This window comes from Schistocerca serialis, chromosome 3 (assembly GCF_023864345.2).
Source record: "Schistocerca serialis cubense isolate TAMUIC-IGC-003099 chromosome 3, iqSchSeri2.2, whole genome shotgun sequence".
Classification (NCBI taxonomy): domain Eukaryota; kingdom Metazoa; phylum Arthropoda; class Insecta; order Orthoptera; family Acrididae; genus Schistocerca; species Schistocerca serialis.
In genome coordinates, this window is record NC_064640.1 from 356116311 (window position 1) to 356130258 (window position 13948).

Here is a 13948-nt window from a genome sequence, read left to right on the forward strand (position 1 = left end):
AAAAACAAAATAGTGTACAATGTAAATGCCTTGAAGTTGTTCTCAGAATGAAACATTAAACCTGAAGTAAACTTTAAGCAACAATAAAAATTCCCAATGGGTTAAAGCTTTATGTCAGACTGAGACCTGAGTATAGATCTTTGCTTGCCTTCCACATAAGTCACATAATTTTAACCTTTCAGGAATATTTCTCTGCAATAAATGTTATACTACAGAGTAATAATTTAGTTTTGCCAGCACTGTGATCTAGATTGTTCCAGCTTGAATGCAAATGGAGTAGAGAGTATTAAAATGTACTATTAGAATCTGCACAGTTTCAGTTTTTTAACTCAACTGTCCTGTTCTTGAGATTAATAGCAAATTATACCAAACCAACTCCAAAAAGACATACTGTGCTGCATGGTTTGTTTGTAGAAATATGCTCTATAATCTCCTCAGGCTCTGTAACACTAACAGTGCTGTCTTCCCTACTAGATGTGTTGAAGACAGGATTCTTCATTATAATGTCAAATGTAAATATATGTAGTGTTAATGACAGTCTACTTTTATGACAGTGATAGAACTGATTTGTTCTTTATATAATTAGGACAACTGCAAATGAGTATTTACCCATATACAAAAGAGGGCACTACTTTTTAAAAAATCTGCTTACTTCTAAAAAATAAATTATTATCCATGAACTGGAAAAAAGGAAAGTTACTTTATTTAGACCATTATGGTCTATGGTATGCATATTCCTATTGCTCTCTGAAAAACCCTCAAGTTTTGTACAGTTTCTGCATTATCTCACTAACATAAGCATAACTGATAAATACACAAACTGCAAGCTTTACTTTTCATACACGTCAGATGCTTACTTTCGAAATTTAGTGTACCAAAGCAACCCAGGCCACTTTTGTTCCTATATTTTTTTTTCTTATGCTACATACACTGCCATTGTCTTCAAATGTCTGAAATACAGCTTTTCAACTGGTTCTATAACTTCATTGTTAATTTGTACAATTTTTTTCCTGTGTACTGATTACAAATCATTTGCAGGCAAACAACACAATGTCATCAGCAAAATGAAGATTGTTCTGTTACATTCCATTAACAAATATTTTTCACCATATGTACCTGAAAACATCACCTAGGGCTGCTGTGAATAGCATCGGTGATACAAAACTCCGTACATGCTTCTTTTCTCAATTTTAAAATTCCCGTTATCCTGGTTAAATCTAATGATAGTTATTGCAGTGGTTTATGAATTCATCAGCATAATAACATAGGTTGAATCAATGTATTGTCTGTCAAGGACTGTCAGAAGAGAATTTACTGACATTAAATTTAAAGCTTTCTCAAAATCTCTGAATCGTAGGCAAAGTGCAACTACTTTCATGACTTATAAATGGTTGATTGTGCTATACTGACTTCTAAAACCAGATTGCTACTTTGACTGATTAAAAGTGATTTTTATGCAGTTAGTGAAAACTTAAGTGAATTTCCATTATTGTGTAAGCGTACCATTTCAAATAATAGTCGCACAAGCTTTTCTGAGTCTCCACAGTATTTTGAGGTAAGTGTTGCTGAAGAAATATTGAAGAATGTTGAACCACACTCAGTTGCAACTGCCTTAGCCAACATAGTCTTTCCTGTTCCTGGAGGTCCCACCATAAGAATTCCTTTCCATGGTCTTCTTATTCCACAGAAGAAATCAGGCATCAGCATTGGGAGTACCATGGCTTCCTGAAACATAGAGTGCTTTTTCAGCCTATGTAAATGTCAATATGCCATTCACTGGTCAGTAATTGATGATTATATAGAACATTCATTCTGGAAGTTCTCCATTTATCAGAAAGAAATGAGTTTGTAAATTAATAATAAAGTAGATTTAATGGCAATGTATGTTCCGGAAATAGAAATAATTTCACTTGACTGATGCATGTTCTTTGAGGATCTTGGAAAGAATATTTGTAACATTCTCATAGTGGATTTTTTGGCTTCAAAATTAAATTAGTTACGCCAACTTTCTCACTGTATGTCCTACTCAGTTAAGTAACTAAAAATATGACTCAATTAAAATAAAGTAAGTAAAACAGATTTCTTAATAGCACAGGTTTACAGAGCCAGTTTTTCTACAACAGAATATTTGCATCTGTATGAGGTCAGATATATATGCTGATGGGAAACTGATTGCTACCACATTGGAGTAATAGCACTTTTGTTGTTTCACTGAATTGAGTGTTTCAGTATGGTACATGACTGAAATGTAGTCAGACCATGCACTGGCTGTACACAGAACAGCTGCACACAGAAAGGCAAGATGTTTGACTGACAAGTGACACAAGTCAGATGCGAGGGACAGCTTCATCCCTGAAGCTATACAGGTACTGGAGCTTTCATTGGCCACAATTTCCTGTATATACAGTGGCTATGTTGATCCAGGTAATACTGCAACTACAGTTATCAAAATTTAGCTGGTAGGGATTTCCATCACTGGGCTGAGAATTTAACCTTAGATAGACAAACCACAGCCCTCCAGATCACTTGTTATTTTTGTACACAATATTTGGGAAACAATACCATCAAGACCTATCGCATCACCATAAGGGACAAAAACCGCCATCACACAATAAACAATTTGCAAACCACACCTCGCAGACCAGAGCAATTAGCATAAGGGCAAAAACACTGCAAATGGATGCTCAACAAAAGGAAAAGGTCACTAAGGCAGATGAGTTCCAGTACAGAATTGCATATTTCAAAATGTGTGTGTAATCCTATAACGATCAAGATGCAGTCTAATAAGTGGTAGTCTCTTCATGTGATTAAATTCATATGAGACTGAACGTGACCTCTGGTGCATGTACTCCTATCATTCATAGGCTAAGGATTCAGGTAGTGGCTGGCAGATCATGTGTTTATATTTGTGATTTATAGGGTCCTACTGGAGATATGTATTTTCAGCATGATAATAATACACCCATCAAAAAAAGTTTTGCATCACCTCGGTTCCAAGAGTTCCAGAACCTGTACAGAAAATTGGAATAGAGATCAACATAAACATAATTTCTGCCCTTTTTATTGCTCATAAAGACCACATATTGCATGTTGTACCATCACACAGCGAGACCTTCAGAGGTGGTGGTCCATATTTCTGTACACATCGGTAGCTCTAATACCAAGTAGCATGTCCTGTTGCATTGATGCATGCCTGTATTTGTCATGGCATACTAGCCACAAGTTCATCAAGGCACTGTTGGTCCAGATTGTCCCACTCCTCAATGGCGATTTGGTGTAGATCACTCAGAGTGGTTGATGGGTCTCGTTGTCCATAAACAGCCCTTTTCAATCTATCCCAGGCATGTTCAGTAGGGTTCATGTCTGGATAACATGCTAGTCACTCTAGTTGAGCAAAGTCATTATCATGAAGGAAGTCATTCACAAGATGTGCACGATTGGGGTGCGAATTGTTGTCCATGGAGACAAATGCCTCGCCAATATGCTGCCGATATGGTTACACTATCAGTTGGAGGATGGCATACACGTATCGTACAGCTATTACAGCACCTTCCATGACCTCCAATGGTGTATGTCAGCCCCACATAATGCCATGCTAAAACATCAGGGAATCTCTGCCTTGCTGTACTTGATGGACAGAGTGCATTCAACCTGACTGGGTTGCCTCCATACAGGTCTCCGACGATTGTCTGGTTGAAGGCATATGCGACACTCATTGGTGAAGAGAACATGATGCCAATCCTGAGCAGTCCATTCAGCATGTTTTTGGGCCCATCTGTACCACATTTCATGGTGTCATGGTTGCAAAGATGGACCTCGCCATGGACGTTGGGAGTGAAGATGCGCATCATGCAGCCTATTGCGTGCAGTTTGAGCCGTAACACGACGTCCTGTAGCTGCATGAAAAGCATTATTGCACATGGTGGCGTTGCTGTCAGGGTTCCTCTGAGCCATAATCTATAGGTAGCAGTCATCCACTGCAGTAGTAGCCCTTGGGTGGCCTGAGCGATGCATGTCATGAACAGTTCCTTTTCTCCCTGTAACTCCTCCATGTCCAAACAACATTGCTTTGGTTCACTCTGAGACTCCTGGACACTTTCCTTGTTGAGAACCCTTCCTGGCTAAAAGTAACAATGTGGACATGATCAAACTGTGGCATTGACCATCTAGGCTTGGTTGAACTACAGACAACATGAGCCGTGTACCTCCTTCCTGGTGGAATGACTGGAACTGATCGGCAGTCGGACCCCCTCCATCTAATAGTCACTGCTCGTGCGTGGTCGTTTAAATCTTCAGGCAGGTTTAGTGACATCTTTGAACAGCCAAAGAGACTGTGTCTGTGATACAATATCCACAGTCAATGACTATCTTCAGGAGTTCTGGGAACTGGGTTGACACAAAACTTTTTATGATGTGTGTAAATACCCACATCATCACATCACTCTTGAATGTTGTCAGTGTGGTGCTCTATGGATATTAGAGTATGGTCTAATTTCAGTCCTATTGAGCAAGCCTGGGATTCTACACATCATTAGACTAGTTTCCACTAGATGTGAATCATCAATCAGTAAGAGTCCATGTGGCAACTAGTCTCTTGCAAACCCCATGCCATTACAAGTGTCCACCATCATCATGGTACTGTATGTTACTAAGGAAATGTGTATCATTCCATTACTCTTCAGTGTCTATTTCATTGATGTATACATCTTCATAAACAATAAATAATGCACAGTATGTGAATGTCTAAGTACCTCCACACTTGTTCTCCTATATCTTAGTTCTTCATCGTGATCATAGATGTTAACCTCAAAACTTTATTATTAGGATTTTTGCTGTATTGTGCTTATATGCAAAGTTAACCATCTGAAATGTTAGCCTGTCATCTGAAACACCAGGAACTTTATGCCATACTTTCTAAAATGAAAGCAGCTTCTTGTACCTTTACTTATTTTCTTCAAGTGCTACTAAACACACTTAAGAGCCAAAGAAACCAATTCACCTGTCTAATATCATGTAGGCCCCCCAAAAGCATGCAGAAGTGCCACAACACAATGTGGCATGGACTTGACTAATGTCTGAAGTAGTGCTGGAAGGAATTGACACCATGAATTCTGCAGGGCTGTCCATAAATCTGTAAGAGTACAAGGGGGTGGAGATCTCTTCTGAACAGCATGTTGCAAGGCATACCAGATATGCTCAATAATGTTCATGTCTGGGGAGTTTTGTGGCCAGCAGAAGTGTTTGAACTCAGATATGTTCCTGGAGCTACTCTGTATCAATTCTGGATGTGTTGGGTGTTGTTGGAATGCACAATGGACATGAATGGATGCAGGTGATCAGACAGGATGCCTACGTACATGTCACCTGTCAGAGTTGTATCTACACATATCAGGGGTCCCATATCACTCCAACTGTACATGCCCCATACCATTACAGAGCCACCACCAACTTGAGCAGTCCCCTGCTGACACGCAAGGTCCACGGATTTTTGAGGTTGTCTCCATACCCATAGGCGTCCATCTGCTTGATATAATTTGAAATGAGACTCCTCTGACCAGGCAACATATTTCCAATCATCAACAGTCCAATGTCGGTACTGACTGTCCTAAAGCTTTGTGTTGTGATGTTTCATTGAATGGTTCACACCGACACTTGTTGATGGCCCAGCATTGAAATCTGCAGCAATGTGCAGAAGGATTGCACTTCTATCACACTGAACAATTCTCTTCAGTCATTGTTGGTCCTGTTCTTGAAGGATCTTTTTATGGCCGCAGCAATGTTGGAGATTTGATGTTCTACCGGATTCCTGATATTCACAGTACACTCGTGAAATGGTCATACAGTAAAATCCTCACTTCATCACTGCCTTGGAGATGCTGTGTCCCATTGCTCATCTGCTGACTACAAAACCACATTCAAAGTCACTTAAATCTTGATAACCTGCCATTGTTGCAGCAGTAACCTATCTAACAACTGCGCCAGACACTTTTTGTCTTATATAAGTATTTCCAACTAGAGCACTGTATTCTGCCTATTTGCATATCTCTGTACCTGAGCATGCACACTTTTACCATATTCTTTGGTGCTTCAGTGTATATTCTGTTAATTTAATAACTGAGGTTGCACACCAGGGTTGATATTTTGAACAGCAAAAGATTTTAAAATTTCTGATTTTTTTTACACATTTGTAAATGTATTACTGCATATTTTTCTTTTAACCACTATGCCAGACATAAACATTGTGTTTATAACTCGATGTCTACTGACACATGTTATGCAAGGATGTTGTTCGTTGGGCAGGTGAACTGACAATCTCCCATGATATTCTTACCATTATTTTACTTTATCTTACAAATCTTATATTATGCAATTGAAATCAGTTAAAAATGTTACAGCTACTGGTTAGAAATAGATGTCAATGGGAACACAATAAATGAAACTCTATGTAAAAGTCTAAGCATTCAGATGGATAATAAACTGAGTTGAACCAGCATAAAGGGTAAGTTCTCCAAAAAGCTCCTATCTGTCTGCTTGGCATTTGAAAATCCCTACCACTGTGTAATCTGCAGATTGTGTTTACATACTTTCATTCAGTACTGCACTATGGTGCAGTGACATAATTTCCTGGGACAGTGCAGGAAAGGTTAAAAAAGTATTTTTTCTAAGGGCACATGCAGTTAAAATATTTTGTAAAGTTTCTAACCAAGCATTTTGCAGAATCCTCTTCATAGACTCTGGGATTTTTATACTGGTGCACCAATAAATTTACTTCCTAACATTATTTGTGGTTAATAATAAGTGCAAATTTAGACTACGCATACCTGGCTAGGGTTCAAAATGTATGTGTCAGCCATGAATGTTAGCAGTAATATTGACACAGTTCATAGTAGTTATGTTACTTTCTGAAATGACCATAGGTCTCACAGAGGTCTAGGTAAGCTTTTACATAATATCCACCACAATCAATTTATGCTACATGGTGCATGTGTCATGAAGAAATTACCATGAAAGACAGTTTTCCCTAACATGTATGAATCTGGCAGTGTAAGACGATAGATAATGTTTAAATAAACAGCAATCCTGTTACAAATATGTTAATGTAGGATATGATGTCCTTTGATTTTTCTGATACACCGAGCTGCTCACTTGGTAGGTATAGGAACTTTGCCTACATATTGCTGTAAACACTGATAAATGTTTAGTCACTGCCAAAGAGTTTCAGAGGACTGTCATCTGCAACAATAATTTCACACTAAATGTTTAATTTTTTTCTCTGTTGCTATTGCCATATTGTTGAAAAACACTAAAATTTAATTTATGCTGACTAGTCTAAGCTATATGACATATCATGTTTTTACATGTCACCTAGAAAGCAAGAGCAGCTTTCTATATTCATTATCGAATGAGTTATCAAGAATGAAGTATGGATCACATCAACATTATATTCAGTTGATAAAAAGTTAGTTTCAGTATAAATTTTGTAGTCTGATCAGCCTGAAGTAATTACATGCAGAACTGTGAGTAGTATAAAATGTCTATTTTCCCTAGCTTACTATTATTCCGTGAAGAAATGAGATCTATCTGTTTGTTGAGAACGGAGAAGGTCACTCTTCTAGGTGAAGCACCATACATTAGTATTTGTGATTATGGGGCAACTATTCACAAGTCTGAGCTGCAAGAGATGGCTGTCATGTATGTGTGAGGTGTGCTTGCTTGTGTGAATGAATGTGTGTGTGTTTTCTTATTAAAAAAGGCTTTGGCCAAAATCTAAATGTTTAATAATATTTTCATTGTGCCTGTCTCCAGCTCAACATGTCATCTTTATGGTGAGTAGCAATCTATCCTTTTCTTATACAGCTGATATTTCAACCTGGTGTTTCCATTGTTTTATACATGAGTGATTTCAGTTCAATAACCTATTCTTCATTATGAATTATGGGAATATTCTGCATCTAAGAAAAAATAAGGATTTTTTAAACCAGTATGCTTAGAATACTATCAGAAATTCCTATGCGTCTTATGTGTGATTAACATATATGTATTCCCGAAGAAAAAAATTAATGTTTAAATTGATATGATTCCTAAAGCAGCAAGATTATGAAACTGTGAGACTCCAACGTGTTCAGAACCCATACCATCTGTAACTTCCAACTAAAGGACAGATCTTTTACACAGATGCAAAATGTTCTACATAAATGGATAATGTCCATATAGAACACCCAACATTCCTACATTATCCTTTGTCTGAACTTCAACAATATTATGTAATCTGCCTAGCTCCTTCTGCTTTCACACCACTGACTCTGTCACACTGTTCTTCTTTTTTCTTCCTATTACTATTCCAGTCCTCCCTAACATTGGTTCTATAGACTGATATTTTTCTGAATACCTCTAAATTTTATGTGTGTAACTCACTTTTTACATTAGCATTTATTTAATTTGATATTTATTTAAATATTATGTTTTTATTTTGTTCCAGTATCCAAAGCAATATATCAGCAACCTCAAAATTATGTTTATCTTCCTGATAACCTTTTTGTTTGAGGAAATGATGTCTTACCACTCAGCAAGTGGAAATCTCCATTTTTTTGTGTGCCTTACTGTCACTCAGTACTATTTTTAAAGGCAAATTGTGGCTGTCTCTACATAATTGCACATCATCATGAGAAACATTCATTGTCTTGCTAGTTAGTGATGATTATATGAAGTAGTAGTGGAAGGCTAACTATGTTATGTACTTAATTATGGAGACAGGAAATGGCGTATCCCATTTCAATGAAATACTACTGATAAAATTCAGCATATACAGGAGATTAAAAATGAGTATGGCTCTGGCAAGGCTGCATTGGCAAAGCATATACATGAAATTTAGAGATGAATACTGTAACTCCCAATAGCATGTCTGGTCCAAGTTAAAGTCTTTCAGAAGATTTATAACATAGAATGTAAAATTTTGGATGTTCTTTCTGTGGAAAGTTGTTAAGGAAACTTTTGAACACCGGTGTGTTATGGAATTTGGTTTTACTTTGTTGTTTTTGTACCTGTAAGGGAAAATCCACATGAGCAAGATAAGAAGCAGTAGGACACACATAGGTCTCATCATGCTTCCTCTACATATAGAACACAGGAGGAAGAGAATGGTGGTCGTGTTATGCAGTACCTGACAGCCACTAACCAGTGGCATGAAGAGTGCAGATGTCAATCAATATCCAGGGCACCTGAGGTGAGGGTATTTGCTCTCATGTCTGATGCAATGATTTAGTATTAAACTGTTCTTTTTATTGAGCAGGAGATATAAAACATAATTTCTGATACCACACATCCAAAGTGTATTTTAAATACAAAAAGTTATTCAAGCAGTAGAGAAACATTTCTCATGTACACCTTCTTCTGGTTTTTTAATACTTTCATCATATTTTGCTGAAATTTTTGATTATTCTTGAGTTTTGTTAGCAATAACATGTAACTCAACAAAATATTACTGTCTAAAATAAGTGTGTAACTGAATATTGTTCATCACCTGAAGTATTGCTTTTGCTTCGCTCAGCCCAGCAACACGGTTCCACTGCACATTAGGATTTCTATGAATGATATCCTTTTCAAGTGTCTCTACAAGATGCTGTTCATACTGGGCAGCCTGGAACACTTTTGATGGGGTTTCATGAGAATCACTATCTTGTGAAGGTATTGCAGATGGTAATGAAGGCGGTCCCTCATTGCTCCGTCTTACAGGTTCTTGTGTTTTCACGCTCACTGCTGCTCCAGGATGTGACCGCTTTGTCAGGCATGGAGTGCGGTCCATTGAATGAGACTTCCTGGATCGGCTACAATGAAAGAAGTCAAAAGTCTTAATGAAAAATTTACTTGGTGAAATTGTAATGACTTATTGTTAAATGTGTAATGAATTTAGATATTCACTAATATAATACTATGACAACTAGCTCGAAACTGAAGTTATGGTATGCATTTTTGTTTATAAGAATTAATTATGAAGCACATTTATGATTCAAACTTTCAGAAAATATTGATGGTACTTCTTTCCTATCTTTCCACATTTTCAGTCATTGCAAAATTTGTGGTAATCAAAATTCAGACACATCTTAACCACATTTTCATTAATGAATAGCTTTCTAAACCATCTTAGAAGAGGTGATATACTGTGTGAGGGTCAATTTAAACATAGGACAATGTAACAAACTCTTAGTCAATGAAGAACCATCAAACACAGTGAAAACATGAAAGCATGTGACAGTATGGCTTCATGAACTGCCAGTAATGGAGGAGATGCATTGCAGTTTAAGAATCACTAAGTAAGAAATGGTGCTGTCCCTTAACTAAAAGTGGCTCATGTCAAAAGTGTGGCTGTGGTGGTATGCTCCTTCAGAACTACTTTTAGTAAAAAAAAGAAATCCAAACTTAGCGACATTAAAACTATATTATAAACTGTACCATACAGATATGAGTTACTGAATATTAATGACAGGATATAACCCTCTATGGTTGTGCTTAACAAGTTTGTAAGCTTCCAATACATTGTAAAATAGTGCTGTGACAATTTGTTGAATCACTTGAGCAATTGCATCTTGGGAATGTGGAAACATTTGTTTCAGCTCTTCATACTTATTATGAATGATCTTACAAAGGGTAAGCTGTGAACTTTTAAGAAATTCTACAAAAAGTGGATAATTTTGAGAAATATCTGGATAAAAAATTACTATGATAGATATTATTCCAAAACATTGTGACTATTTTCTTTAAGAATTACAAATTTGTTAACTTAGGCATTCACAAGAAAAGTTGTTTTTATATAAAATCAGCCCTACAGAATTTTATGCAAAGAAGAGTAGTGTATTTGCTTGTGTGGCACACAGAGCAGATGGAGAGGGTGGCAACAGTTACTTGAGTGGCTCCTTTAATTATACTGCAGCTGTTTTGTGCTAACAAATAGGTGAGCTACAAGAAACATTTCTGAAAATGGTAAGGTTTTGGCTTTTATCTCCATATTTGCTCTGCAGCATGATTTAAAATTGTTTCTGCGATACTAATTTTCTGTATACCTTTTATGTAGCTCTCAGAGATGAGTTGTCCATCAAGACAATGTTAGACAATAAGGAACTGTTTTCTGGACTTCCACAAAAGATAATGGTTATACAGGTCACAAGTATCTCATTATTGTGTATTTCCATGTGTCAGAAAAATGTATATACACTGCCTGACAAAAATAGTGAAGCACCCAGTTGGGGAGGAGGGAACAAAACGAAACTTCATGGGTTGAGAGGGTATGTGATATTATTTCAGTGATTACAAGATTGGGGCAAATTTACAAAGAAGTTGACAGTAAAGTGGACCCACCTATCAGTATGACATTGCACTCTCTTTTGCCTGGCTTTATTTACTGATACAATTGTCAAGGGTGTCATAAAGCCATTGTACCCTCTCCAATGGCAAGTCATTCCTTGGTATCCTGGATACTGGCACTTTGACAGAGTTGATGTCTCAGCTGGTCCTCAGCATTTTCTATCAACAACAAATCTTGATGTTGCTAGAACAGGAATACCTCAACATCACACAGAGACTTCACAGAGGCACTTTCCATGCATGGATGAGAATTGTTCCGTTGAAAAGTAGCACCACAATACTGTAGTACGAGTGGTAGTATGCGAGAATGCAGGATGTCTGTTATGTACCATTTTGCCATCACAGTTCTGTAACCAGTACCAGCTACGATGTAAAGTCATACCCGATGGCTCTACACACCATGATGCCAAGACTAATACCACTATGCCTCTTCAAAACATTGGAAGAATGGGACATCTTCCCACGTCACTACCATGCTTGTCGATGATGATCATCTAGCCTAGTGCATAATCATGATTCATTGCAGAATACAATGTGACATCTTTCATCAGCAGTCTAGGTTCCATGTTCATGGCACGTCTCCGAACACTGCTGTTTGTGTTGTGGCGTTAATGGGAGCCTACATATGGGAAAGTAGTTCCCTAGTCTGGCTGCTGCTAATCTCTACTGAATGATGCAGGATGATACAGAACATTGCAGGGAATCCATTACTTGTTCTTGTATGGCAGGCACAGATGTGGAGGGGTTACAGTGTGCTTCATGCACTAATGAACTATGGTGGCTGTTCTACCTGTCACAGAGAATTGCAACTATAATCTTTTACACAAACACTGGTGTTTTATATGTTTGACAGCCGACCATGTCTTCTGGGTGCTTCACTGTTTTGTCAGACAGTATATATAACTACTAAGAAGCCAACATTTAATTCATCTGTAAAATCATTTCTGTAAAAAATAAATAACACTGCATAATATATTATAAAAAACTTGACCAATATGTCTTTTTATCAAATATCAAAATATCTTATATCATACCCTTGTATATTACAAATAGAGCACATACAATATTTTGATTTTATTGATCAATAATTCTGTCCACAAAGAGTTCAGCTCATGGGGAAAGATATCAGCTATCCTCATAAAAGAGCCCTATTGTCACTTTGGAATTCTGTAGATGACATAGAACTAGTAGCAGGCACTCATGTGACCATCCACCATTGACAAATCATTTCAGGCAAGTGATGTCAGTTGTACGAATCACTGCAGTAAGCTAGGTTGAGAAGGAGATGTGACAGAATGGAAAAGGAGATATTGTATTTGGATGTGCATATAACCACACTGTGACTGATGTTGCCCAGTTTGTTAGTGTATCAATGTGGAATGTCGAATGTGTTTACAGGGAATAGTGTACTATTCACAGCCAAGTAACAGCATTTTAACTATGGTCATGATAAGGTCTTAACTAACAGGGATGTCAATGATGATCAGTTTCAAACTTGCCAGGAAATGGCATCAGTGAATGCAGTTTCATCTCAATAAGTTGTGAAGGGAGTGCAATGGACATTTAGCGTAGGGTGGTACCTCACAAAAGGCCATTACTCACAAATGCACATAAATCTACTTAATGAGCCAAACAACACAGAGGAATGGAGGCACATAGTGTGGCCTGATGAGTCATAGTTTTTCCTCTTTTCAAATGATACAAGGTGCTGAGTGCATTGGTGGCTCAATGAGGCATTTAAACTATAATGCACTGAGGGTGTAGGTCAGGATGGAGGTGGTCCTGTGATCTTCGAGGGATGTTTTTTTGTACCATGGCTTGAGCCCATTCATTCAGGCTACGGATGTATATTTCAGCATTCTTGCCAAACAGTTATCTTCCTTTCTTCTATATATTCATGGTGATATGTCATGGACACTACCATCTTTCATGATGGCAGCAGCTATGTTCACAGGTCTGCAAGCATATGTTCCTGGTTTGATGAACATTCAGGGACCCTATCAAACCTCAGCTTATAACAGACCAGAAAAGTTCAAACAAAAACTACCATATCACACAAGTATACCACACTGATTGAAAGAAACCGGAAAATTAATAGGTACATCTTTCTACCAAATTCTGTGACAAGGATCATTTTTCCACACAAGTGACAATATGTCATTTGCCACCCCCCGCCCCTCCCATTTTTCAACACAAGAAACATTTCATGCCCCCTTTCCCTTCTACTTCCCTTGCACGTACATTACCTGCCAAGCTGCAATTCCTTGGGCTCTTCATGAGACCTGTCAAAATAAACCTAAATCTACTGAACATGGAAATGGATTGGTTTTGCTACTAATTATGATACACTCTGTGTCAAATTTTTCACAAGAGGCACCTCTAGTGTGCCTCAGCCTGGTGCTTCAAGTGGCCCTTGGACCGTAAACAGGGCCCTCCTGTGGCAACGTAGAGATTATGACTCAGAAACATCCAGACGTGACAGAAATCTATATAATGTGGAGAGTAAATGATTTTGAATAAACTTACAAAGTTTGTGGAAGTGACCTGGTATGATAAGATATCAGTAGTATGAAAAAGACAACACCAAGTA

The 13948-nt window shown here is 37.6% G+C and overlaps 1 protein-coding gene across 1 annotated transcript in view; it reads right to left on the reverse strand.

Moving 5' to 3' along the window:
• LOC126470841 (katanin p60 ATPase-containing subunit A-like 1) overlaps positions 1-13948 on the reverse strand; it is a 108915-nt gene that overhangs the window by 43577 nt on the left and 51390 nt on the right. Inside the window, exons 2-3 of the mRNA XM_050098856.1 lie at positions 9521-9824; positions 1504-1725 (exon numbers count right to left, since the gene is read on the reverse strand). Of these exons, the coding sequence (XP_049954813.1) occupies positions 1504-1725; positions 9521-9824 (526 nt within the window). The remainder of the gene's footprint in view (positions 1-1503; positions 1726-9520; positions 9825-13948) is intronic.